The sequence below is a fragment of the Heptranchias perlo genome, chromosome 8, assembly GCF_035084215.1.
Source record: "Heptranchias perlo isolate sHepPer1 chromosome 8, sHepPer1.hap1, whole genome shotgun sequence".
In the NCBI taxonomy this organism is placed as follows: Eukaryota; Metazoa; Chordata; class Chondrichthyes; order Hexanchiformes; family Hexanchidae; genus Heptranchias; species Heptranchias perlo.
Window position 1 is genome coordinate 13,753,732 of NC_090332.1, and position 27,986 is coordinate 13,781,717.

At 40.0% G+C, this 27,986-nt stretch overlaps 1 protein-coding gene across 1 annotated transcript; it reads left to right on the forward strand.

Moving 5' to 3' along the window:
* si:ch211-125o16.4 (neuroblast differentiation-associated protein AHNAK) lies at positions 1-27,986 on the forward strand. Its single transcript, XM_067988690.1, has 6 exons — positions 1-100; positions 15,324-15,363; positions 16,112-16,268; positions 20,642-20,799; positions 20,925-21,639; positions 22,815-27,986. Exons 2-6 carry the CDS (start codon positions 15,361-15,363, stop codon positions 26,732-26,734), a joined length of 4,953 nt encoding a protein of 1,650 aa, XP_067844791.1. The 5' UTR covers positions 1-100; positions 15,324-15,360; the 3' UTR covers positions 26,735-27,986.

The window sequence follows — 27,986 nt, forward strand, 5'->3', positions numbered from 1 at the left end:
AAAGACAGGAGGTAGAGAGAAGTACTGCTCTAGTGCACCTGCAGCACAGCGAGGGGCAACACCGTGCTGCTGCAGAGGACTCTTGACGCAGCCACTGCAGGTAGGAGACCAAATTGTGCATAATGAAATTGTGTGCTTTGGGTCAATATTGATTACACATCAATAGGTGGCTCCAAAAGAAAATTGTGATATGTGACTGGTAAAAGATAAAGGGAACATTTTTTACAGTAAGTACATAGGAAACTAGTTTTTATTTTCATTTGCTCTAGTATAGTCCTGGTTTGGGCTCTGCATCGGACTACCTACTTAGGTTGTTAAATACCTTGGCATCTGGTGTACTGCTCATATATCTGGGACCAGGCCGGTCTATTTGATTCTTTTGCCGAGGCAGACATGAAGATTTAATATGTGGAAGCTCAACGATGACCTGTGTGTTTTGCAACTGAACGGAAATCAGTTATTTGTCAGTCATTTGGCAGAAAGAAAAAAAAAAGCTTGTTTTGGTTTCCTGAAATCATAGCTGAAATTTTGACCCCAAACTACAACACCAAATACTAAAGATTATAGAAATAGTTTTGTGAGAAAGGGAAAGATTGATCGTCTAGTACTGACTTAGCGGAGATCTGGTGTATAAAGTTATAGCTTTTGCAGCCACTCACGTGGGCAAGAAGTTAAGGAGAAAAATATAGCAAAACTAACAAGTGGAAAGATTATTTCCGCAAAATGTTTTTGAGGGAAGAAACAGAATTTTTTAAAGTTCTGAAGTCCTTTGGATCAGTGTAACTTTACATGTCTCTGATTAAAATATAACTGTGCAAAAAAGTATGAAATCTGTTTCTATACTGTTTTATACTGGTCTAAAAGGTGTTTCTCTATATGTAAAGAATTCACAAGAAATATAAGTTGTCGTAAATCAGAAGCATAAAGCAGCTAGTGCTACAAATGGCTCAGTAGCAGTACTTAAGTAAATTGTGATTTTGTTTTTTTTACCCTCTCTTTTCCCATCAGTATTCTCTGCCAATTTGCTCACCTTCCTTCTACTGCTGGATGATAACATTTCGTCTGGTCACTATGTTGTTGGTGACATTGTAAATGTAGTGTAAGAATTCCCCACGTTCACCATTTTCAGCAAAATCGTAAAAGGATCCTAACAGAACATGTTTACGATTTTGCTAGAAAATTGTGAATTAGGAAATATTTGCACTATTTTTATGAAGTCACTAACACATAGTGACCACGGGAAGTTCCCTGCCCCCTGGACATTGATTCCTTGCTGGGGTATGGTCGCTCTCTGGCATCTCCACCAATTGCCCATTATTTTCATGTGTGAGCTTTGACAGCGAGTATTGGCAGGTAACCTGACCAAGGGGGACATCACAGCCGAAACTGATCCTACCTTCACAGGGTGGGGGGAGGGCACTAGATAGCAACCAAGAGCAGGAGCCCTGGCAGATTTTCTCCCCTTCCCTAACCTATGGTGTTTGAGGCAAATGTAGCATCACAACTACTGCCCACACAATCTGCCCTATCAGCGCAAACCTGGGATTGAACCTGGGACTTTCTTTTTGCCCATTTATTACTGAGCAGCTTTGCTTGCCCACTACCCTCTGCTCGATGTTGGAGGGCATATATGAGAGTGGCTGGAAGTCATTCTGAGTAGTTCACAGATTGTCAAGAAACTCAGTTTTTAGTTTGTCAATTAACTCCTTCAAGATCGACCTGGTTAAATAGTTTGTTAGTAATGGGATTGCACATGGAAGGGAGAATTACTGAGAGGGACGATCAAATACTCCATGGGATATAATGGCTTCTCTGCTGGAACCACAAAAAAACTCAGCTCTGGTAAGCAAAAGGACAAGTTTAAAAACTGGAGGCAAATTATAAAATTTTGCTTGACTTTCTTTAAGGGAACTTGCAGAATTTTCTCCCAGATTATGACATAAATGGGGTATAGTTCATAATAGGACAGATATGCATGGTCTGTAGAAGGAATAGGCTTGATAATGAAATGGATTTCTCTCTTGCTTAGGGAACAGCACATATCTTTTTATCAGGCACTTTGCAGCCTTATTGACTTTAATAATAACTTAAGACCTTAACTGTAGCTCCTATTTTATCTTTGGCAGAAAGTGCTGGCAATGTTCAGATGGGTGTGTCGGTGTTTCCGGGGATGGGGGGAAGGTGCAGGTTGGTGTTTGGGGTGGGGGCTCTTCTGTCAGAACACCGTGCTGGTGAGGTGCTCTGTATCCTTGGTGTCAACCTACTTTTTTCTTCTATCAAGTCCCTGGGTCATTGGAGCCTGCTCTGCTTTGCTAGTTTTTCATGCTTCTTTTTCTACCTGTATCATCCCCCCACCTCTTTCACATGTCCTCTGTGCTCTGTATACGGCTTCTATTTCTTTGATTTCTCTCATTGTGCCCTGTTGTGTCATTGCTAATATCATTTATCCCATTTAACCACCTCCTGTTTTCAGAGGATGCAGTTAACGTTCCGTAGAAGGATTTGGATGAGTTATGCAAAGGACAGACAACTAAGCAAATGAGATGAGGAAGGTGAAGTATTGCATATTGGGAGAAAGCATGGGCAACATATGTGTAGAATGAACTGGAACAGGGGGTCTTTAAAATAGACTGGGAATGAGAGCAGACTCATCATTTTCAATATCAAGATAATATGGAGAAGTAATTAACTGACAAAACAAGATGTTGGGATACACAATCAGAACAGTGGAGTATCAATCTACAGAAATTGTGCTGAGACTTTATATGGTGGATAAGGGAAATGCAGTGGATGTAGCGTACATGGACTTTCAGAATGCCTTTGAGGTGGTGGAATCAAAGATTTCGGTTGGGGGGGGGGCTCAAAGTGCAGTTGGATGCTAGGCTGGGTGAGTTGGAATACTGAAGAGAAAAGCTTGATTGGCTGAATACCCTTTTCTCAATCTTCATTCACCTTATGATCTAGTGTACATAATACAAATGCTTAAATGATTCAGTTTGTTTACAAGGGACAAGATTTTGTTTATATGCTACATATATGAACAGCTGCAGACAATTTTTCAACCACACGGAGAGTAAGATTATACCTAAGACACAGGTTAAAGCCATTTGGAGACTATCCACATGTTGGTGAAATGGGTTTTTAATTAGACTTTTTTAAAACTTGTTTGTTTTTCCAAATCACGAGCAATACCCTGAACTATTCTAATTATTTTAAATTATAATTATACATTATAAATAGAGCAACTTGTGAAAACATTTTGGAAAGATAATTGGTATAGTTGATATAATAATTTGGGAGTTGTGAGTCAGTTAAATTATGTTTCTTTCTCTCCACCCTCCATTCCCCACCTCAAGATGGAATGTTTTCTCAGTGCATGCACTCAACATTTAGTGGCTGGTTGAACGCTAGTCCAATTCACTAAACTGAATTTGAGCAAGTGGCAATCCTGCAAGTAACTCACAAACTTGAGACCTCCAGAGTGGGAGCCAAGCACTTGAGCATGTGACTCTCAGAGCCCCTGGTGCCTCTTGCCTTAATTATCTCTCTTGTGGCTTTTCTAAAGAATCGCAACATGGCTAAGTTAATTGGAATCTAGCTTGAGTGCAAGATGCTAGGTTCTTGCGATGCATTATGTCATTTTGCAGTGCAGCAGTGAGTGCCAAGCCCAGCTCAGTGATAAAACTTTTACCTTTTACCTTTGACTCAGAAAGTTTTGACTTGAGCACATAATCTAAACTGATACTTTGCTGCAGTACTGAGGGAGTGCTGTATTGTTGGGGATGAGGCCTTAAATGCTTTGGCTGCCTGTTCAGGTGGTGGTAAAAGATCCTATGGCACTTTTTCAGAGAAGAGCAGGGAGTTCTCCCAGCGTCCTGGCCAACATTCGTCCTTCAAACAACATCAGGAAAAACAGATTAACAGGTCATTCATTGTTTGCGGGACCTTACTGTGCACAGGCTGGCTGCTGAGTTTTTCTACGAAACAACAGTGACTACACTTCAAAACTGGCTCTTAAGTTCTTTGGGACATCCTCAGGGTGTGAAAGGTCTCATATAAATTTAAGTCTTTTTTACAGAGCTAGATCAGCTACTGTGTTTGTTCCTGTGTGATTGGTTCAGGTGAGCTGGCAGTACTTGGGTAGATTTTTGTCTTCACCTCCTGGGCAGCAGAACCCGTTCCCGCACTTTATAGAACCCAATTCTATTTTCATTGAATACCTTGCGCGTTCTATAAAGAGTGGGCAATCCACTGTGCAGGCAATGGAGACAAAAATCTCCGTTGTGTTTGACAAATTATCACCCACTGGGGTCAGCTGAATTTCCTAAGGTTCATGATAAGAGATTGTTATCTGGTCCTTCACTAAAGCACTGGACTCGCAACTACAAAATCCAAGTTTGAATCCCAGTGTCATTCTTATGCAGGTTCCTCTCTAGGGACAGTTTGCCAATCCTAGTCAGGTCACCCAACTGGAGGGAAGGGATACTAAGTATTATTTTTTAAAATGTTCTTTTTCTACTCCTTTTTATCTTTGTTCTGCTCAATGGCCTTGGGCCTAGGTTTCCCAATAAAAAAGTAGAAGATCCTAATTATTAAGAGAATTCTGAGTATTCAATATACCAGAGTGAGTGTGAGTCTGCCCTAATTTTTGTAGTAATGATTTATTGAAGAATTCAGATAGAAAATTGTCAGAACATTTTGCTACAGGCGCTTTTAAAAGCTGATTCAGGACATAAGGATGGGAGCTCAGGATACACTTTTCATTTCTGTCCCACCTGAGCAAAAATACACATTTCTTAAATAAGCCTTTAACAAAGCCTTCACAGTCATTTAGCACAAACAATTCTTCTCTGATTGCAAGTTTCATTGCATGCATTTTAGGCAGCAAGCAAAACAGAACCTAATGGTAATAATGGAAGAAAAGTCCATTACACCCATTTTTTTGTTCCCATTAACATCTACAACAACAACTTGCATTTATGTAGCACCTTTAATATAAAGACATGTCCTAAGATTCTTCACAAATAAGTGTTAGGAACACAAAAAAATAGAGGAGAATATACCCTTTGGGAAGCACAGTTCATGCAAATTTGGTAAAGCATTATCGAACCTGTAGTGTTCTGTTACTCAGGTACTTAGAAATGTACACAAGCCTGTTTGCATCAATTAATCGGCCTGCAAAGGTCATTTATTTTCTTATCCGCCCTATTTAACTCTTTGAATACTGAATGCAGTTTTCAAATTAGAGAATGATCAAAAGTGTAGTTTTCTATCACTGTTATAAAGTTTTTTTTGAAGGAAGTGAGAAATACAGAGTACAGTAACATGGTTGCTTCAGCTCTGAGCTGTGCATCAAGGCCCAATTGTTGACACAAAAGTCTGCTTTCCCTGATAGTTGTTAAGAACCCAGAGCAAAATGATTTTAGGCAGTCTCAACCCACTTGCCAGTAGGCAACATTTACAATTATTGGAATTTGTATTAATTAGCAATAAGTGTTGGGGTGGGTGAATATAATGCAGGGCTTTAGTGGGAGGATGCAGCTATGAATCAGGTTTTTCCTCAGACTTCCTGTCAGCAAGGGATCCACTGGTAATATTGTAAAAACTTTATGCATTTGTGCACTTTGTATCTGTCACACTTCAAATGTTTGTCACACAACAACAACTTGCATTTATATGACGCCTTTAACATAGTAAAACGTCCCAAGGCACTTCACAGGAGCGTTATCAAACAAAATTTGACACTGAGCCACATAAGGAGATATTAGGGCAGAGGTAGGTTTTTAAGGAGCGAGTTAAAGGAGGAGAGGTAGAGAGGCAGAGAGGTTTAGGGAGGGAATTCCATAGCTTGGGGCTGAGGGCACGGCCACCAATGGTGGAGCGATGAAAATCGGGGACGTGCAAGAGGCCAGAATTGGAGGAGTGCAGAGGTCTCGGAGGGTTGTAGGGCTGGAGGAGGTCACAGAGATAGGGAGGGGCGAGGCCATGAAGGGATTTGAAAACAATGATGAAAATTTTCAAATCGAGGCGATGCTGGACCAGGAGCCAATGTAGGTGAGGGAGCACAGGGGTGATGGGTGCGAGTTAGGATACGGGCAGCAAAGTTTTTGATGATCTCAAGTTTATGGAGGTGCAAGGTGGGAGGCCGGCCAGGAGAGCATTGGAATAGTCGAGTCTAGAGCTAACAAAGGCATGGATGAGGGTTTCAGGAGCAGATGAGCTGAGACAGGGGCAGAGATGGGCGATGTTACAGAGGTGGAAGTAGGCAGTCTTGTTGACGGAGAGGATATGGGGTCGAAAGCTCAGCTCAGGGTCAGCTGAAGGTTGCGAACAGTCTGGTTCAGCCTCAGACAGTGGCCAGGGAGAGGGATGGAGTTGGTGGCTAGGGAACGGAGTTTGTGAAGCAGTGAATTGGAGACACACTGCTGACATCATGCAGGGATGCACTTGAGAAACAATACAAAGGAACATAGGCAATCTGATGGAATGTGCAGGCTCTCCAGCAACACAAAAATAGCACAGCCACTTTGTTTGCAGATTCTTAATTAACCTGTATATGAACTCACTGAGTGTTTACTTAACATAAATTAGACTTTGTAGCCCTAAAAGGACACAGAAACACTTCAACAGCAGAATAATACATTGTGTTTTACATGGTATAATATTCTTGTCATTATCAAATGGGGGAATCCACTTAATACTGTGAAGAGCTACAGGAGATTCAGTAATAAATATATAAAAGCCTTGCATCTCACATGCATCTGTCAAACCAGACATTCGCTTCAGGTGGCCCACTTCAAAACATGAAAAATACTTTAAAAAATAGAAATACAATCTATTTTTTCTGACCTGGAGATAGAAATTTATAAGCACCTGCCAATCTGTAAACTTCCCTTACTGAAAACAATCAACCTCCAAAGGTCCTCAGCATTTACAGTAATTAAACTTTGAGGCCTCAAAAGAGCTAGCCAGCTCCAAGCTTGCACGTTACATGCTATAATGCTTGTCATTATAAAACAATTTATCAACCAGAAGCAATGCCACATGAGATTCACCAATATTGGTTCAAAAGCATTCACTCAGTTATTGGGGGTATATTTTCCAATTGAAATTGCTTTGATACAAAAACTAAACGTCTCACACCAAATTCCTGTCTGTACTATTGTCATGTAGACATTAGCCCAGTTATTTTAAAATAGTTCAGACAGGAATTTGGTACGGGCACATTAAGCACTTTTACCAAAACAGTGCTGGTCAGAAAATATACCCCACACTGTGTCGCACTACTTCTACCTGTATTTGCATCTAGCATGATGTTGCACTGAACACTGCTCTGCTCAGCACATCCATATCTGTCACTTTGGCAAAGTGTTACATAAAGGATAGTGCACAGTCTGTCTACAAGATGGAACACGTGGAGGGGTTGAAATTTAATAATATGCGGTGTATCTGAAACTCCATTAACAGATTCTCAAACCCAAGATGTGCGACTGTATTAGGACACACTGCAGAGTATGTTATTCTGAATAGGTCAATTTCTAAAAACCTTTTTTCTGGGTTCAGTTCTTTATTCCCGTTTTACGGTCAATGGGAGTGGCACAGTGATGGACAGTTGACTCTTGCATGTACGCAGTGTGGTCAGGTCAGAAATAGCATTAGGAATTATTTTACTGCCTGGCAAAAGGGATTACAATGTATTCTACGTATTATCTTTCAGTAAATGATGGTTTCATTGAAGTGAATGACTATTTCAATGGGCCAGTAACATTATCTGCACCTAAAGAATAGGATTGAGTAACAACTTCATAATATCCATTATTATTAGATAACAAGTTTTTACTGCACTGTGTTTTAAATTGCTCGAGGATACAGTTTTCTCTAGTTTTTATCCTCTTGTATTAAAGGCTGGCCTGTTGTATTGTTTTTTTTAAAAAAGCTGATAGAATGCCAGGATATATAGTCAGGAAAGTAGAATACAAGTTTACAGAGGTTGTGCTAAGGCTCTGTGATATTATTAAATGGTATCAGTGAATAAGGTAAACACAGATTATTACTTCAAAGTAATCCAGGAAAGTAGGACCAGAGGACATAAGTGGAAATGTGTGAATAAGTTAAGAACCGATACCAGGGGAAAAGTTCTTTACTCAAAGAGTAGAATAACCTACCAAGCAAAGTAATAAGAGACAACAACATTGGGCTGATTCAGCTAGATGCCACGATAGGAGAATTAATATATTGGAGGGATGAGCTTCCATAGCAGAAAGGCTTTCTCTCATCCTTGAAACTCTGCTTCCTTTATTAGAACTGTAAACAATTTTACAACACCAAGTTATAGTCCAGCAATTTTATTTTAAATTCACAAGCTTTCGGAGGCTTCCTCCTTCCTCAGGTGAACGTTGTTGGAAATGAAATCGCATTTATAAATCACAGAACAATGCTTGGTGATTACAGACAGTTTTTTCAACTGCCCGTTGCCAAGGCAATCAGTATGCAGACAGACAGGTGTTACCTGCAAGGTCTCTGAATATACAAATCACCAAAAAAAAAACAGAGATAGAGAGGTAGAAACATAGAAAAGACAGCAACTGACCCGTTATATTAAAAACAGATAACATTTGTTCGCTGGTGGGGTAACGTGTAGCGTGACATGAACCCAAGATCCCGGTTGAGGCCGTCCTCATGGGTGCGGAACTTGGCTATTAGAACTGTTGGGGGAATTCTAGTCAGGTAGCAAAGAGCCACTGGGTTGTGAAATGGAGCTGTACAACCGTGTCTTTCAGACTCTGCTATCTGATGAGGTTTCCCAACAATGAGTTCAAAACAAAACAGGACTTTCTTTGCATGTTGATGTAGGGCGGGAAGGAATGCTGTAAGTCCCGTTACACAGGTGACTTTCTTCTCCCTTAACAAACAATCTCAGCTCCCATTCAGTGGTACAGGACTGTGTGCTAATACAAGTATGTTGGTTTTATTGTGTACGGATTAATAGACTTTGAAATAGAATAGCAGGTTTTTTTGATTGGAGCAAATAGTAAAAGATGAAAATCGGGGAAGTACTGTGAATAGGAGATACTTCATTTTCTAGGTTAACATCATTTCAGTACTTTTTCCAATTTTCCCCCCCCCTTTTCATGCTGATTTATGTTGGGGTACGGTTCTATGTCTCCTGACACCTCACCAAAGTGACCATTCTGTAATTTATTGAGTAGTTATGCAAAGGAACAAAACATGTTTTCATTCAAAGATTTAGGATTCCAGATTTTAACAAATCTTAAACCACATATCTCATATTTAATTAAAGAGCAGACTGGGCCTTTGACCCCAGATTAGATTATGACTGATTTAAGTTGCTGATAGCTGCATCAATGTAAACAGTGTTTCCCTGTAATCTGAAAGAGCTGATTGTTTGTCCGTTGTGAGCTTCTTGTTACACTCAGCTAACAAACTTCTTTGTCTAGAAATATGTGAATTGACATTAGAAAAATAAAATTTTCTCGTCGGATAGAGGACATACGGAACAGATTCCTAGGGAAGGTAGTTGATTTATTGTCAATTGATATGTTTAGAAGAGAGCTGGATTGACAGCACTGCTTATTTGCATCTTTTCAAGAGAAGTAGGAGAAGGAACTTAATGTTTATTAAAGAAGGATATCAACTGGTGTTGGTGTTGGGGGGAAGGAAGTCCGTGATGGAATAATCATTTATGGACTTTAGATAGAGTGGCATGATGAGACGAATAGACAATTCACGCTCTGGACATTCTTATGTTCTTATGCTTTTATGATTGGATCCATACAGACAAAAATGTTTTTTTTCCTACAGTACTTGGTGTGAAACCTGGCTAGTTCCATACTTATATAATGGATTATGTATATATGTGTGTATATATATATATATATATATATATACACATGCATCATAGTCAATTGTATACATGAATAAAATATTGTTACATTTGTTTAAATATTTAGAATTATAGAATTTCACAGGACAGAAATAGGCCATTCAGCCCATCGTGTCTGTCCTGGCTCTTTGAAAGAGCTATCCAATTAGACCCACTCCTCCACTCTTTCCCCTTAGCCGTATCCAATTTCCTTTTGAAAGTTACTATTGAATCTGCTCCCACTGCCCTTTCAGATATTGAGTTTCAGATCATAACATCTCACTGCATAAAAAAAAATTCTCCTCATCTCTCCTCTGATTCTTTTGCCAATTATCTTAAATCTGTGTCATTTGGTTACCGACCCTCCCGCCATTAGAAACAGTTTCTCTTTATTTAGTCTATCAAAATCCATCATAATTTTGAACACCTCTATTAAATCTCCCATTAACCTTCTCTGCTTTAGGAGAGTAATCCAGGCTTCTCTATTCTCTCCACATAACTTGACTTTAAATTCCAATTGGTGAACTTAATTACGAAAGCTGAAAGCACTCACTAAATTCCTGCACCTGCTATTTGTATGCAGGTGTAAACTTGCTTAAAATAAATGGGTTAATGCCAGCATAAAAGTAGCACATAAAGGAATGGCTCAGATGTTCCTGCTCTGAACTCTTTGTTGATCAAGTAAAACAGACGAACATACAAATTAAGAGCAGGAATAGGCCATTTGGCCCCTCAAGCCTGCCCTGCCATTTGATAAGATCATGGCTGATCTGATTGTGACCTCAACCCCACTTTCCCATCCACCTACTATAACCTTTAACAGATAAACGCTACTAAGGAATGGATTAGTTACTGGGTTATTGCTGTAGGAATGTAATGATCTGTTAAGATACAGTTGTACATCTCCATTTCACAACACTGCTGGCCGGAGTAGGTGAAACCCAAACGTGGGTCCAGGACTGAGGCTTAACCTTGATCTTTGAAAGTTTTCCTGGAAGGATTTTTTTTTTCCGGTGCCCTTTCTGTGAGAGATTTCCAGGGAAGGGGGTGTGGGCACATCTTTGTGGCTTGCCCAACTGGCAGGTGCCTGACACCTGACCCTAGTGGCGAGGGTGCCCATCAGTAATGAGGGGATCTCCCTCGGTCTCACATATTCAGGAGGGGTCAGCAGGGGGCGGGCTCTCAGCAGTGCATCCTGCCATTTATGCCCGGAAGTCTCCCCTTTTGGGACCGATATTTCAAATACCATGGTGCAGGTTCATTTTTGACCTAATGCTTGCCTGTCACACACCGGTGTGGAATCAGTGCCTTGTAAAATATAAAATGAATATTAGAAACTATTAATGAAAGTTAATGTAACGACAATTAATGACAGAAACCTGGGCTGTGCCTATGTGTTGCATGTATCTTGTATCCTGTATCCACCAGCATGACTGGTGGGATGCCACAACTTTCTTGATGTCCAGCATTTGAAGTGACACTTGTTTGTTGATTGTTGAGGTTCCCAGGCCCCCACCCTTGTGCAGGTGGAGAATTTCGGTTTGATTGTAATTTTGGTGGCAACACCTCACAACATGACGCTCTCTGACAACAAGCTATTGCCATGGAGAAGATGAAACTGTGCTAAAGGGTTTCCCGATGGCAGGGAAAATTGAAATGAAAGACAGGCAATGTATTGCACTAACACGTTAGTTTGCTAATATCCCACTCTCCATAAGCTGTTTAAAGTCAGAGACGGATATTTCCTGAGTATTAGAAACATGTTGGACTCGAGCCAAACTGTAGAGGATTGTCTTTGCAGCACACTTGCTCTCACACGCACACACAGTCAGTAGCCTAAATTATCCAACGGCGTTATTTTAACATCATTGTTAACCAAAATGGTTTAACTACAGCAGTAAAATAACACCAATCAGAAAATCCAGGCTGGTGTATCTCTATTCATAATTCCATATGATCACAATTCCTTTTCTAATTTCTTTTGATCATGTGACTTCAATGATGTCCCATGACAGACACCATCTCTTTGATAGGCCAATTATATTGCAGTTTCTGCATTGATGCAACACAATTTTTGCATTACATCAATGCACAAAACCCAGTATAATTATACCTGGGGGTAATTTTAACTTTTGCTGATAGTGTAAAATGGGCAATATGAGATTGGCCGCCAGTTATACACCTCTCCTGATAAAGAGAAATGTATAAAGGGCAGCTGATCCAATATGGCTCATTTTACACTATCGCCAAAAGTTAAAATTACCCCCCTTATCACACTGAAATGCCTCAGCTCGCTTCACACAACAAATTATTTTTGAAATCCGGTGACTGTTGTTACGTAGGCAAGAAGAACTCTTGTCAGTGATTGCCGATCTGAATTTTACCACATGGTGTGAGGTAACCTTAAGTAGCCATCTCACACTGCATGGACTTTACAACAGGCTGCAATCAAAGTGATCTTAAAATTTATCGTGAAAAATTTGGATTTTCTTTCTCTTGCTCACTTCTACTTTTATAATATTACTAAACAGCCAGCATAACAGCCCACCTTTTGGTAACCACATTTGGTGGTGATGTCATCGTGTTGCGACATGACCTCATCGTGCATGAATGTGTCCATTATCTCCACGGTGATGTCACGAAACAATGTAGTGCTGTCGTTGCTCCACAGATGCTCACTGGGTAAAACATCACATGTGCAGAATGTTGGGTCCCCACAGAGCAGCAACCGGCTGCACGTTGCAAGACTAAATGCAGGACAATAGCTCATTGGTTTACTCCCACCGTGAGCCAGGCTGCAATGTAAGAGTCATTAAAATTTCACAGCCATTCCAATACCAGTGAGTGAGTTCTAGTCTGCCTCAGTACAGAGCAGTTCAAAGCTGGCAGTGTAACTCACTGTTGTCTACGAACACCAACACTGGTGTCAAACTAGTATCTTCGGTATAACTGCAACAATATATACAGTGAGATCATCAACCTAGATAAACATGCATTAAATGTTTGCCACAATTTGATACTGCATGACTAGCTGCTGTTGGTTCCACTAGCACTATATTAATCAGAATTTGTTTTTTAAATGAACTCTTAGAAGTAATTGTGAGTTAGAGTCATGCTGCAATGCACAATGGAGTGCTGCACTCACATAGTGATAGCACTAGGAATCCGTTCATGGGGAAAACCTCCTTTAATGTATTGGCAAAGTTGCAAACATGGCGCAAAGCTTTCCACCGGTTAGTGTTTCCAGTGAAATTGTAAAAGCATTTCCAGACGCGATGCTACGGAACAGAGGCTAACTCCTTCCCCACAGGAAGGGGACTCATCTCTGGGCCACGGCCATATTCCTCCTATTGGCCAGTTTCAAACTGATATTAGTAGTGTCAGGAAATAGGTTGCCCTCCCTGGCCAGATATGGAGAGACCTACAAAGTGGATATGAGAAAAATACCATTTTTTTAGGAATCTCACTCTCAAAAAAAAAAATTCCTTCCAAATAAATTTGATGACTGTCAGAAGGCTATTCCACACAGCCAGGCCCAATGCTCTCCTCACCTGATGTCTGCACACAAACCCTCTTTCCCAGCATGGATCACTGGATAGCAGTCAGCAGTAGGGACCCTGACCAGTTTTCATCTCCTTAACCCACAGACGTGAGGTTCAATTGTTGTGCCCCTATCACCACCCTAGCTGAGGTCAGTTAATTCACCTCAGACTCAGGGTCAAACTTTGGGGCTTTCCTGGTCTGCGTAGCTCAGCTATTCACTGGATAAACTTGCTCACTCATCAGGTGAGTCAAAATTCCGGAATTTTATATTGTTTTGTTGATATTGAGGTAAGCTTTAAAGTTTTACTCAATATTCAAGTCATTTGACAAAATAATGAACACAATGGCATACAGAGAGCAAGAGACACTTTAGTAATAGATCCTTAGGCCTCATTAAATAAATAGAACTGAATATTGGTTTACTGCGTCTTTTAAGCGAGCACAGAAAAATTATTCTAACAAAGTATTTTTCTAATCTTTATTATGGTTCCCTCTTCCCAGCACATTGAATTCAAGGTCCTCGTCCTCTTTTTCAAATCCCACACGGTCTCACTCCTCCTTGGCTGAGCAATCTTTTCAAGCTCTGTGTCCCAATCTGTATCTCCACTCCTCCAACTCTCAATTACTGCTTGTATTCCCCTCCCTCCTCTTTACCATCAAAGACCGGTCCTTTCAGTCACTGAGCCCCTGTTCTTTGGAATTCTCTGCCAAAATCACTTCACCTTTCACCTTGCTACTTCTCTCCCTTCCTTCAAAAGCCTCTTTTGTTTTACTCTTAAAAAAAAGTTCCCAACTCCTCTTCAACTTCCTCTTCTCTCCCTTGTAAATGCTTTAGGCGATGTGCATTAAATAAATGCAAATTGTTACTGTTTGAGCAATGAAATCATCTAAAATGTATATGATTATATTTGCACTTTCAAGTAAGAAATGTTATTAAAACTAATATTTCTCATCTCTATAATAACCTTAATGATGTGAACTATTGACAGGAGTTGTGTTTTTGTGTTAATTGGCAGCAAGCCACTGAGAGTATGGACAATGTAGTGGTGCCCCCCAGTGGACCATGAAATATTGCACTCCTTCCCTGAGGAACAGAGATATCCATGGTGCTAGCAATCCATTCTTCCTGGATCCTTTCCTGGTTAAATTCACCTTCTCGAGCTGGTAGCTGTATCTAGACTAGTTGGCTTAAATCTCACCTCACTTGATCTCAGGGTGACTTATGACGCACTTATATCTGGCTGGTATCTTAACTTCTGTAATCTTTTTCTCTCTGTTGGAGATTTTCCGAAGGCCGGCAGACACTTCCTGCCCACTTCCTACCTGTTCCAGTTTGCCTCCAGAAAATCATTGATCGTTAAAATCCCCTCTCCAAAAAAATGTAAGACTCTCAATTGTGAGAAGAGATTCACAGGCCTCAACTAATATTCAATGGGGAAAAGAGGATTGAGAGCAGACATGAATCAGGGCTCTAACAAACTGAGCCACAGATTATGTAAATGTAAGTAGGTGACTTGACTTGAACAGTGGATGCAGAACTAAAGAATGCAGGTTTTAATTTAACCAGCTTCCAGCAAGGCAAAAGATTGAAAAATTATTTTCCAACAGATACGTGAGACAGACTTCTGGCAAAAACAATCTGTACTGTGTTGATTAAATTCATATGTGGTGTTTTGGGCTCACATGTGATGTCCCCAACAGTTGAATAGCTTGGTGATAGTCACTATCTAGCCTCACAGATGAAAAATGTCACAACATACAACTAGGCAACTAGTGCTTGTGGAATGAATCAGTGGCTTTAGGGAAAGACGGGTGAATTTGGAGGCACAATAAAATGAAGTGGTGTTAAAGATATTATATAATGTGCAAGATTTTCATTCTGTTTTTCTGTCTTCAGAGATTTACACTGGAAGAGCAGTGACTGAGATGACAAAATGGTATGTAATTGTCTTTCAGAAAACACCCACCATTGTATTTTTAATGATGTGAGCTGGTTATTTGGCTGGAAATTCTGATACTTTCTATGTTCCACCCCTTCCCCAATGCATTTTGAGGGAAAATCCCTCTGGTTTATACATTTACCCATCTATTAATGTTAGGAAAGTATTTTCTACCAAGTGAATGTCACTTTTAATGTGATCCCTCCATCGCTGGCGCACCATGGCTGCAGTGTGTACTATCCACAAGATGCACTGCAGCAGCTCGCCAAGGCTTCTTCAAGCGCACCTCCACCACCTAGAAGGACAAGGACAGTGGGTGCAAGGGAACACCACCATCTCCGAGTTCCCCTGCAAGTCACCCACCATCCTGCCTTGGACACATATCGCCGTTCCTTCATCGTCGCTGGATCAAATCCACCAGGAGGCAATTGACATACACAGCTCAAACATGAATACCAGTTAACCAGAATGAGTCACCGGGGTTGCTCTTTCTAATGCTGTAGAACTGCTGGTTATGAGCAGGTTGGGAATGGAAGCAGACATTTTGTATAGAATTTTTTCCCCCTGCAACATCCTGAAGTTGCACCCACTGACATCATGAACGGGGAAAAGTACTTCCCCTTCAATGTAACACTGTGAAATATGCAGAAACAAAAGTTAATTTTATTGAAAATCTATGGATGAATTATTTAGTTTTGAAAAGAACGTTCCAAGCACTTACGTGTGATCTTTCTTCTTAAACTAGAACTTCAGCATGGACAACAGCAGGGCGGTTATGCTCCCAGGAAATAAAGGGGTTCTCTCTGATGAACTCACCCTCACTGATGCAGCTGATGGAGGTGTTGTTGTTGGGGACATTCAGCAAGACTCTCCAATTGCAAGAAGTGGTACTTTGAAAAAAGGTAATTGTTGTCTTGCTTTTAAATGTGTGATGATAAAAATAGAATATTAGTGGTGATGCAGACCTAGAATCAATACTATTTCATTACTACAGACAAAATATTTAGGTAAAAACCCATTGGCTTGGAAATTCATTGGCGCTGTGCTCGTTTTTCAGGTGCAAAATGGGCACCTAAGCTTCCAACATGACCGGCGACACAGGTGCACGCTTTCCACTTACCATGGGTGCAAGGTGCCATAGACTGCACCCACATTGCCTTGCGTGCTTCCCATCACCATCCTGACACCTTTCTGAATCAAAAAGGATTCCACTCCCTCAACGTCCAGCTTGTTTGCATGTTCATGGAGCTGAACACTCAGTCCATGTTGGGAAGAATGGTCTCCATGCTCTGCGCAAAGCCTTGATACAAGCTGAAGCTGTACTCCTCCCATGCTCTGATCCATTGTGTGTGAGCTCGCTGGTAGCTGGCCAAGTGCGCCTTGCATTTCTTGGTGCGCGCTCATCAGCCTTCTTCGGTAGCCTGGGTCCTCAAAGTCAGCATCTGAGTGCTCTGCAGCAGACCGAATATGCGATCTCGCACTCTGCCGAGCTGGCGCCTGTGGCATCCTTCCCCCCTAGCTCCTGCTTACTCATGACCAGTGATTCACCACTTGAAGACCTTTCCTCTAGCCTAGTCTCCAAAGTACGTGTGGTGCCAGTCTCTGAGCTGGTGCTTGCTAGGGTCAAATCGTTTGACGCTACTTCTTCAGGAAGGCTGGTCACCTTTTCCTGAAGTGGCAGAGGTATCTCCACATATTCAGCACTTGAAATGAAAGAGAGGGACAAGGGTTATCTTTTGGTGTGAAGGCAGAGCAGAAAAAGAAGTGACTGGTCAAAGCAGTTGTAATTTGTCGTGCAGAGTGTGCACGGTGAGATAGAAATGAGAAGGGAAATGGAGCGTAAGGTGTGAAGAAACCCTGTGCATCGTCTTCTTTAGTGTTGTCACTCACCACCATGGCTCCCCCTACTCATGGTGGCCAGTATGTTTTCTTGCACGGGGGAGAAGGTGTGCAGGTGGGCTCAGCCTCTTCCGGTCGCAGGATATTTTTATTTTAATTCATTCTCTGCATTTAGCTGCAGTCTGTGTGGTGTAGGTACTCCCACAATGCTGTTAGGTAGGGGGTTCCAGGATCCTGACCCACTGACGCTAAAGGAACAGCGAAATATGTCCAAGTCAAGATGGTGTGTGTGACTTGAAGGGGAAACATAGAAAATTGGAGCAGGAGTAGGCCATTCGGCCCTTTGAGCCTACTCCGCCATTCAATATGATCATGGCTGATCCTCTATCTCAATACCATCTTCCCGCTCTCTCCCCATAGCCCTTGATGCCTTTTGTGCCGAGAAATCTATCTAGCTCCTTCTTAAATATATTCAGTGACTTGGCCTTCTGTGTAGAGAATTCCACAGGTTCACCACCCTCTGAATGAAGAAATTTCTCCTCATCTCTGTCCTAAATGTCCTACCCCATATCCTGAGACTGTGACCCCTTGTTCTGGACCCCCAAGCCAGGGGAAACATCCTCCAGCATCCACTCTGTCTAGCCCTGTCAGAATTTTATCTGTTTCAATGAGATCTCCTCTCATTCTTCTAAACTCAAGTGAATACAGGCCGAGTTGACCCAATCTCTCCTCATACGACAGTCCTGCCATCCCAGGAATCAGTCTGGTGAACCTTTGCTGCACTCCCTGTATGGTAAGTATATCCTTTCTTAGGTAAGGAGACCAAAACTGCACACAATACTCCAGATGCGGTCTCACCAAGGCCCTGTATAACTGCAGTAAGACATCCTTGCTCTTGTACTCAAATCCTCTTGCAATGAAGGCCAACATACCATTTGCCTTCCTAACTGCTTGTTGCACCTGCATGTTTGCTTTCAGTGACTGGTGTACAAGGACACCCAGGTCCCTTTGTACATCAACATTTCCCAATCTATCATCATTTAAATAATACTCTGCCTTTCTGTTTTTCCTTCTGAAGTGGATAACTTCACATTTATCCACATTATACTGCATCTGCCATGTATTTGCCCACTCATTCAACTTGTCTAAATCAACTTGAAGCCTCTTTGCATCCTCCTCACAACTCATGATCCCACCTAGTTTTATGTCATCAGCAAACTTGGAAATATTACATTTGCTTCCCTCATCCAAATCATTGATATATAGTGTGAATAACTGGGGCCCAAGCACTGCTCCCTGTGGTACCCCACTAGTCACTGCCTGCCACCCCGAAAAAGACCCATTTATTCCTATTCTCTGTTTCCTGTCTGTTAACCAATTTTCAATCCATGCCAGTATATCAACACCAATCCATTGTGCTTTACTTTTGCACACTAACCTCTTTTGTGGGGCTTTATCAAAAGCCTTCTGAAAATCAAAATAAACCACATCCACTGGTTCTCCCTTATCTATTCTACCAGTTACATCCTCAAAAAACTCCAGTAGGTTTGTCAAACATGATTTCCCTTTCATAAATCCATGTTGACTTTGTCTAATCCCGTTGATATTTTCTAAGTGTCCTGTTATCACATCCTTTATAATAGACTCTAGCATTTTCCCTACTACTGATGTTAGGAACTTGGAGGTAATGGCGTTCCCATGCAACTGCTGCCCTTGCGCTTCTAGGTGGTGGAGGTCGCGGTGGTGGAGAGAGTGACTGTTTTAACTGGTGGCTAGAGTGCTGTTCAAGCGGACTGCTTTGTCCTGGATGGTGCCAAGCTTCTTGAGTGATGTTGTACACGGCATTCTCCTGCAAGAAAGAAGGGAGTGTGTTAGGTGTCTTGTGAGGTGTTAAGAGAATGTGCCTATCATGGTCAAATAGTTGGTAAGCCATGTACAAAATATGAGGTGTGGGGAATTGAGGGTTGCAATAGTGGTGAGCGTGTTAGTATAAGGAGGTGGAGTGAAGTGTGGTGCAGTGATTGTAAGGGAGTGAAGGGAAGTGGGGGAGGGGAATATTGTGAGTAGTGAGGCTGGAGGTGGTTCACAGTCCAGTGGGCACCGATCTCTTCAAATCATCCCCAAGATCTGCAGTCAGCATCACCACATTGCAATTAATGACTGGCCTGGAGCCATCAGCATAGAGTTGGATGTTTGCAGATGTTCCTGGAGCTGTCATTTGCTCCAGGATGTACTGCATGGATGTGAATCATTCTCTAACGGTGCTGTACAGTATGACATTGGACTCAATCTCACCCAACTGCTGCACATCATCTTTTCATGGCAAGATGCCTGAGATCCAGGTCTGAAGGGTCTAGAGAAAAGAGTTGACATCTCCTAAGCCTCTGCTCAGCAACATCAGGCTTCACTTCCACAACTGCATCCTCTGGCTTCCTTGCACTTCATGCCTCACCCAGTGTCAATTTCTCATCTGTATTATCTTGTTCCCCCAAGATTCTCTCTCTGGGATGGTGAGAGTGTAAGAGAGAGAATGAATGAGGGGGTGGCTGAGTGGCTACCAGCATTGCCAGAGGTAGAGTATTGCTTTTCATTCTCTTCCTCAATGCTGCTTCCTGGCTTGCAACTTCGGGAAAGAAAAAAAGGGTCAGAAAGGTTGCACTAGGTCTCCCGCCACTGCTTATCAGTTTACTCAGTGTGGTAAGTAGAACATGTGCTTCATGTCTGAGGATTTTCCAGATAATATATAGATTGCCAGCACAAACTGACTGTGGGCATGTGGCCTCCCACTTCTCTATCACCAAAATGCAGAGTTTGTGTGAAGGATTGCCAGAGCCTCTTCCTTTTGATCTCTGGGTGGTGTCACCCTGTAGCTTGCTGTTCCCAAGTATTATATGCTATCTTCTCCTGCAGGAAGAATGCAGTGTCAATTAGCTGTAACAGTCTCCAAATCTTGTTATTACATTGTTAGCTTCATTTCAAAGGGAGCATAGACCTCAGAAAATATAGTAATACACTAAGTAGCTTCCTCTATGTCTTTCATTACCCTTCCAAGGCAGAGCTTTTTCCATTTAATTTCACCTTCTGCTTTCCATTGCCAAATCAATTTTCAATCAATCCAGTCATTGCATGAGCTTTAATCTTCTCTAAAAGCCTCGGGTGAAACTTTATCCAACGTCTTCTGAAAATCAGAATAAATTATATTTGCTGGATAGCCCTCAGATTATGTGATCGTTTCAATGGACTAGCCTTCTTCTGTAAAATGTTGACTAAAATATGCCTCAATACATATGATATAATTGCTGGTATTTCTTTCTGTATTCACTTTTTGAACAAATATATATCTAGATTTTATTATCAAGAGACATCTGTACTAAAGTGATACATGTTAATACAATACAAACATATTTAAATAAAACTTATCTTTATTTTCTTGTAGGTGATCAACTGAATGCAGTAACAATACATTTTGACAATCTAAACAGTGAAGAGGTTAGCAAAATACTGAAATATTCTGAACCATACAAAACCAGTCTAAAACTGAACGCAAAAGATGAACTCAGAAGTCCAGATTTCAGATTCGGAATTCCTGACATGGTAAAAAAAATAATTTGCTTTTAATTTATACAAGTATATTCAGTTTATGAACAAAATATTTACACCATTAACAAATCAAAATCAATTGTGTATACTTACATTACAAATTACTTTTTCCTTTGTAGGGACATGGTGATCAAACTTACTTAAAGCTATACAACAGCAAGATTAAGCCACATCTTAAGCTTGCAAATCCAAGTATGAGCAATGATGGCCCAGACGTAGATGTCAATGGAAAAAATAAAATGCCTTCAATCGACATAAGTGGGCCCAGGATATCTTCTCCTGATATCGATATGAACCTAAAGACGGCTAAAGATGATATTTATGCTACAGTATTCAAAAGTGATGTACAATCACCGACTTTAGATATGAAAACCTCTAGCTTTGACGTCAATGGTCCACATGGGTTAAATACCAAACTGAAGCAGCCAGAGTTCACAATACCTTCCCTTCACAATACAAACCCAACAGTTAAAGGACCTGGAGTGGATCTAGATGGTAAAATAAAAATGACTGATGTCGAAGCGTCATTTCCAAAGATCGCCGGAGGAATGATGACCTCAGATATTGACATTAAATCCCCAAAAGAAGTTGTCGCTGTTGACATACCAGATACAGAGTTTAAAGGTCCAAGCTTTGGAATGCCAACTTCGAAGATGAAGACGGACATAAATGCAAATGGGATTGAGATTAAATCTCCAAAAGGGGATTTTGATGTCAATATGGTAAATGCAGAGCTACAAGCTCCAAAGTTTGCAATGCCCTCAGCCAACTTAGATGAACCAAATATCTCAGCATCCGATCCTGACCTTATCTTCAAAGCACCAAATGTCAAAGGTAACAATGATTTTTCTCCTAAATTTGAAAGTAATATCACATGTTCTAACATTGATATTAACAATCTTAATCCTGCACTAAACACAGTTATTGAAGAAATAAGGGGAAGCTAAATTTTATAATCTTCATCAAGCATCCATTCAGCATTAAAGGATCTAATGTGGATTTGGATGCTAATCTTTCAAAACCTGATATTAATGAATCTTTTAAATACATTAAAGTAAACATGAAAATCCCATATTTTGTCAATAAAAAGACCAAAAGCAGGTGCGGAGATGACATTGCCTGATTCAGACTTTGAGGTTCCTGATTCTAAATCAACAACTTCAAAGTTAAAAATGCTTTCATTCATTTTACCAAGAAACAAACCTTCAATGCCAGATGTTGATCTTAACTCTGAACTTCAAGATGACATTAATGGTCTTGCCATTGACGTGAAGGGATCCAACCTTGACATTGGGTGTCCAAATGTTCATGGATCAGATAAAAAAACAAAATTGTCAAACTTGTGCAGGTCTCCCTTTGGAATTTCAGGATCAAAAGAACTTGATATGAATTTCAATAGTACAGTAAAAATGCCCGAAGCTGATGTGTGTGTTCCAAAGTTTAAGAGAATGAAGAAAGACATAAATGTAACTGAGATTGATGTTAAGGGTCCAAAAAGAGATGTAGAGATTAATGTTCCAGATGCAGAACTTAATGAAAGATCAAAATGCCATAATTCAACTGGTCAAAAACAAAATGATCAGGGTCAGATATTGGCCTTAATATGAATACACCAAATGTGACGAGTGATGTCGATTTTTCTGTCCTTAATATTAAATGTCCCAACATTAATACGAAGGAATAGAATCTGGGCATCAATGCTCCAAATCTTGATGTTCATAGGACAAAATTGAAGATTCCAAATTTCAGGAAACCATACTTTGGAATTTTAGGAACAAAAGGAACTAATTTGGACTTAGGCAGTGGTGTAAAAATTCCTATGACTGATATATCAGCTCCAGAAAGTAAAGCAGGGATAGGATTCACTGATGCAGACATTAAAAAAACAAAGATTGGTCCAGATTATGATATGAATGATATGGACCTTGAAGTTCCTAGTGCAGAAATAAAAGGGTTACGGCTAAAAATGTCTTTAATTAACATGTCTCTATCGAATATTTCCATTCCAGATGTGGACCTCAATCTACCAACACCAAATATAGATCTTGCTGCTCCGAAAATCCAAGCTGATGTCAAAAGTCCAAGCCTTGATATAAATGCTCCGAAAGTTGACGACTATGGTGGAGAAGGAAAACTTAAGTCCCCAAATTTTAAAAAACCAACATTTTCAATTTCTGGACACAAACCAAAAGTGCCTGAACTGGATGTGTCTGTACCAGAGTTGAAAACAGATATAAAAGATCCAGATTTTGACATCGGACCAGATGTGGATTTCGATGGTTCAGCAAAGGCATCTGGTGCTGATGTGTCTGTTCCAAACGTTAAGGGAAATTATGAAACTCCAAATTTTGGCATAAAACTTCCAAAAGGAGATGTAGATGCAAACATCCCAGATGCAGAACTTAATAATCGAAAATTTACAATGCCAAAATTTAACTCGCCTAGTGCAAAATTATCAACTCCGGACACAAGCCTGAATTTGAAAGGACCAACTGTGACAAGTGATGTAGATGCAAAACTGAAGATTCCAAAGTTCAAGAAGCCAAGTTTAGAAATTTCAGGAATAGAAGGATCTAATGTGAGTTTAGGCAGTAATGTCAAAATTCCTAAGGCTGACATATCAGCTCCAGAAATTAAAGCAGGGATAGGATCCGCTGATGTAAACATTAAGAAACCCATGATTGGTGCAGATTTAGATTTGCCTGACATGAACCTTGAAGTTCCTGATGTAAAAGTTAAAAGCCCAGGGTTAAAGAAGCCATCACTTAACATGTCTCCAGGAAATGTTTCCATTCCAGATGTGGACCTCAATCTACCAACACCAAATATAGATCTTGCTGCTCCAAAAATTCAAGCTGATGTCAAAAATCCAAGCCTTGATATAAATGCTCTGAAAGTTGATGGCTCTGGTGCAGATGGAAAATTTAAGTTCCCAAAATTTAAAAAACCAACATTTGCAATCTCTGGACATAAACCCAAAGTGCCTGAACTAGATGCATCTGTACCAGAGTTGAAGACAGATATAAAAGCTCCAGATGTTGACATTGGAGGCATAAAAGGAGGTGTTGATGTTCCTGAAACAAAAGCAAAATGGAAAGTACCAAACTTCCAAATGCCTTCCTTTGGACAATCTGGACCAAAAGGACCAGATGTGGATTTTGATGGTTCAGTAAAAGCGCCTGATTTTGATGTGTCTGTTCCAAACATTAAGGGAAATTATGAAACTCCAAATGTTGACATAACACTTCCAAAAGGAGATGTAGATGCAAACATCCCAGATGCAGAACTTAATAAACGAAAATTTACAATGCCAAAATTAAACTGGCCCAATGCAAAGTTGTCCACTCCAGACACAAACATGAATTTGAAAGCACCAACTGTGTCAAGTGATGTAGGTGCAAAATTGAAGATTCCAAAGTTCAAAAAGCCCAATTTAGAAATTTCAGGAATAGAAGGATCTAATGCGAGTTTAGGTGGCAATGTCAAAATTCCTAAGACTGATATATCAGCTCCAGAAATTAAATCAGGGATGGGATCCGCTGACATAGGCTTTAAAACACCCAGGATTGGTGCAGATTATGATATGCCTGAAATGAACCTTGATGTTCCTGATGTAAAAGTTAAAGGCCCAGGATTAAAGAAGCCCTCACTTAACATGACTCCAGGAAATGTTTCCATTCCAGATGTGGACCTCAATCTACCGACATCAAATATAGATCTTGCTGCTCCGAAAATACACGCTGATGTCAAAAGTCCAAACCTTGATATAAACGCTCCGAAGGTTGATGACTCTGGTGCAGATGGAAAATTAAAGTTCCCAAAATTTAAAAAAACAACATTTTCAATTTCTGGACATAAACCCAAAGTGCCTGAACTGGATGTGTCTGTTCCAGAGTTGAAGACAGATATAAAGGCTCCAGATGTTGACATTGGAGGCATAAATGGAGGTGTTGAAGTTCCTGAAACAAAAGCAAAATGGAAAATGCCAAACTTGCAAATGCCTTCCTTTGGACAATCTGGACCAAAAGGACCAGATGTGGATTTCGATGGTTCAGTAAAAGCACCTGGTGCTGATGTGTCTGTTCCAAACATTAAGGGAAATTATGAAACTCCAAATGTTGACATAAAATTTCCAAAAGGAGATGTTGATGTAAACATCCCAGATGCAGAACTTCCAGGGCGAAAATTCAAATTACCAGGATTTAACTGGCCAAGCAGTAAATTGTCATTGTCAGGTACTGACAAAGGACTGAATAAACCAAAAGGTCAGGTAGATCTTTCTGCTCCTGATCTTCAGGGGGATACCAGAGACCTAAGCCTAGATATGAAAGCCCCAGGTATTGACATCAGTGCTCCAAATGTTGATGCTCCTGAAACAAGCGGAAAATGGAAAATGCCAAAATTGGAATTGCCATCCTTTGGACTATCCGAACCAAAAGGACCAGATGTGGATTTCGATGGTTCAGTAAAAGTGCCCAGTGCTGATGTGTCTGTTTCAAACTTTAAAGGGAACTATGAGACTCCAAATGATGGCATAAAACTTCCAAAGGGAGATGTAGATGTAAACATCCCTGATGCAGAACTTCCAGGACGAAGATTCAAATTACCAGGATTTAACTGGCCAAGCAGTAAATTGTCATTGTCAGGCACTGATAAAGGACTGAATAAACCAAAAGGTCAGGTAGATCTTTCTGCTCCTGATCTTCAGGGGGATACCAGAGGCCTAAGCCTAGATATGAAAGCCCCAAGTATTGACGTCAGTGCTCCAAATGTTGATGCTCCTGAAACAAACAGAAAATGGAAGATGCCAAAATTGGAATTGCCATCCTTTGGACTATCAGGACCAAAAGGACCAGATGTGGATTTCGATGGTTCAGTAAAAGTGCCCAGTGCGGATGTGTCTGCTCCAAACTTTAAAGGAAATTATAAAACTCCAAAGGTTGACATAAAACTTCCAAAAGGAGATATAGATGCTAACAACCCAGATGCAGAAATCAATAAAAAAGAATTCACAATTAACTTGCCTAAAGCAAAATTGTCAACTCCAGACACTAAACTGAATTTGAAAGGACCAAATGTGACAAGTGATGTAGATGCAAATTTGAAGATTCCAAAGCTCAAGAAGCCCAATTTAGAAATTTCAGGAATAGAAGGATCTAATGTGAGTTTAGGCAGTAATGTCAAAATTCCTAAGGCTAATATATCAGCTCCAGGAATTAAAGCAGGGATAGGATCCACTGATGTAAACATTAAAAAACCCATGATTGGTGCAGATTTTGATATGCCTGACATGAATCTTGAAGTTCCTGATGTAAAAGTCAAAGGTCCAGGGTTAAAGAAGCCCTCACTTAACATGTCTCCTGGAAATGTTTCCATTCCAGATGTGGACCTCAATCTACCAACACCGAATATAAGAGGTGGTGCAGATATCAACCCGCCTGATGCAATATTTCAGGAAACTAAATTGAAAGGCCCAAACATAGGTATGAAAGGTACAAAGTTTGATGTTAATTCTCCAAATTCGAATGTTGATTTTCGAGAAGTTGGTATTGATGTGAGCACACCAAACTCTTATGCTCAAATGAATGCTCCCAAATTAAATGTAAGTAGTGATGGAAATGTTGACATGCAGAATAACTTTTCAAAAGAAACATTTAACGTAAGATCATCCTCTGTATCTGATCTTGATGACGCAACCGCACTGCCAAAAAGTGACTCCAATTTACAAGCAAGATCTTCAGGTACTCTAAATGTCACTGACACTGATAAAAGTAAAAAAAGTAAGTTCAAATTCCCAAAGTTGCTTACCTTTAATCACAAGTCAAAGGGATCAGTTGATTTTACAAAAGCCCAGGCAGCAGCTTCTTCTGGGTCATTTACATCAAAATTCCCAGTGCCAGAACTTGAGCTCTCTGTGTCTAAAGGCTGAAGATAATTTACATCAGCTGTTATTAAGGCATGATGCATGCTTTGTTTCAGTGACAAATAGACAATTCCTTCAAATCAATCCAAGTATATAAGAAAGAACCTTTGATGTATTTTTACAATAATGTAACTCTACAATCTGTGATTTCCTCATTCATGTTGAGGAAAAACAAAAAAATAACAAAACTCAAAATTACAAATACAAGACAATAAATTGGACTACTTTGGAATACTGACTTTGTTACAGATACTGATCCAAAACACCCAACATTAGCACAATACCAGCTTTTTGAAGTGATTTTAGTGCAGGACTTACATGTAAAGATGTTGCTTATTTAATGTACCTTAAATATATAGGAAACACCATGAAGAAAAGCTTTGTACATAAGTTGCTGCTGGAATCAATTCTTTGCAATGATTGTCTAGTGCCATCCAATACATATGAGTATCCATTATACATGGGGATTGGGACTTTTCATGGGTGTGCATATCTTTCTCCACAAAAATATGGTAAAAATTTACAATAAAAAAATAAAATGGCCAAACATTGATATTAATTCAGACAGTCTCAGTCCTTACATAACAAAATAAGGATGGTGCCTTTATACCCTGCTTGAAAACACTTTTGAACTTTGACAATAATCTGAAATCTCATAAATTGCTTCATTAACACAGCTTAAGAATTTAAAGTTATATATATGCTATATATTCAGTTAAATCAGGTTAGACCAAAACTTTGCTTCATCAAACGTACATAAAACAGGAGTGACTATACCAGAACTTAGTTGGTAACATATTGGGATTTGCTAAAGATATTTACTTACATTAGAAAAGTATATGTATAAATTAGGATTGTATATGGTTTTCTTAATTCTTCAATGTCAAATTCAATGTGTAAAATACATGAAGAGGTTCACTGAAATATTTTAAATGGTTGTTGTATAGTCTTACAAGTAGTCCTCAAGTCGAGCATAAATGCTGTGTAATGGAAAATTATGGCAATGCCTTTGGGTTCATTCTTTTATGTGTTAAATGCTATTGTTCTATTCCAATATGAAAGACTCCATTTTTATTGAAGTAACTATGTAACTAATATTTATAGAAATATGATAGTAACCACAAGTGTTGTTGGGTTAATTAGTTTGAAATAGGTCTCTTTGATTATCAGCTTTTGTGACTCATCCTCAAAGTTTTTATGTGTGCTTTCTGCACTTTATCTGTACATTCTTAAGTGCATAATATAAAGTTTGTTTCCT

Bases quoted from the DNA above. Each gene is read 5' to 3' on its own strand.
- si:ch211-125o16.4 (XM_067988690.1), top strand. The intron at 20,800-20,924 runs GTAAAAAAAATA...TTTCCTTTGTAG, and splicing joins GATTCGGAATTCCTGACATG to GGACATGGTGATCAAACTTA. The intron at 21,640-22,814 runs GTAACAATGATT...TTTCCATTCCAG, and splicing joins CAAAGCACCAAATGTCAAAG to ATGTGGACCTCAATCTACCA.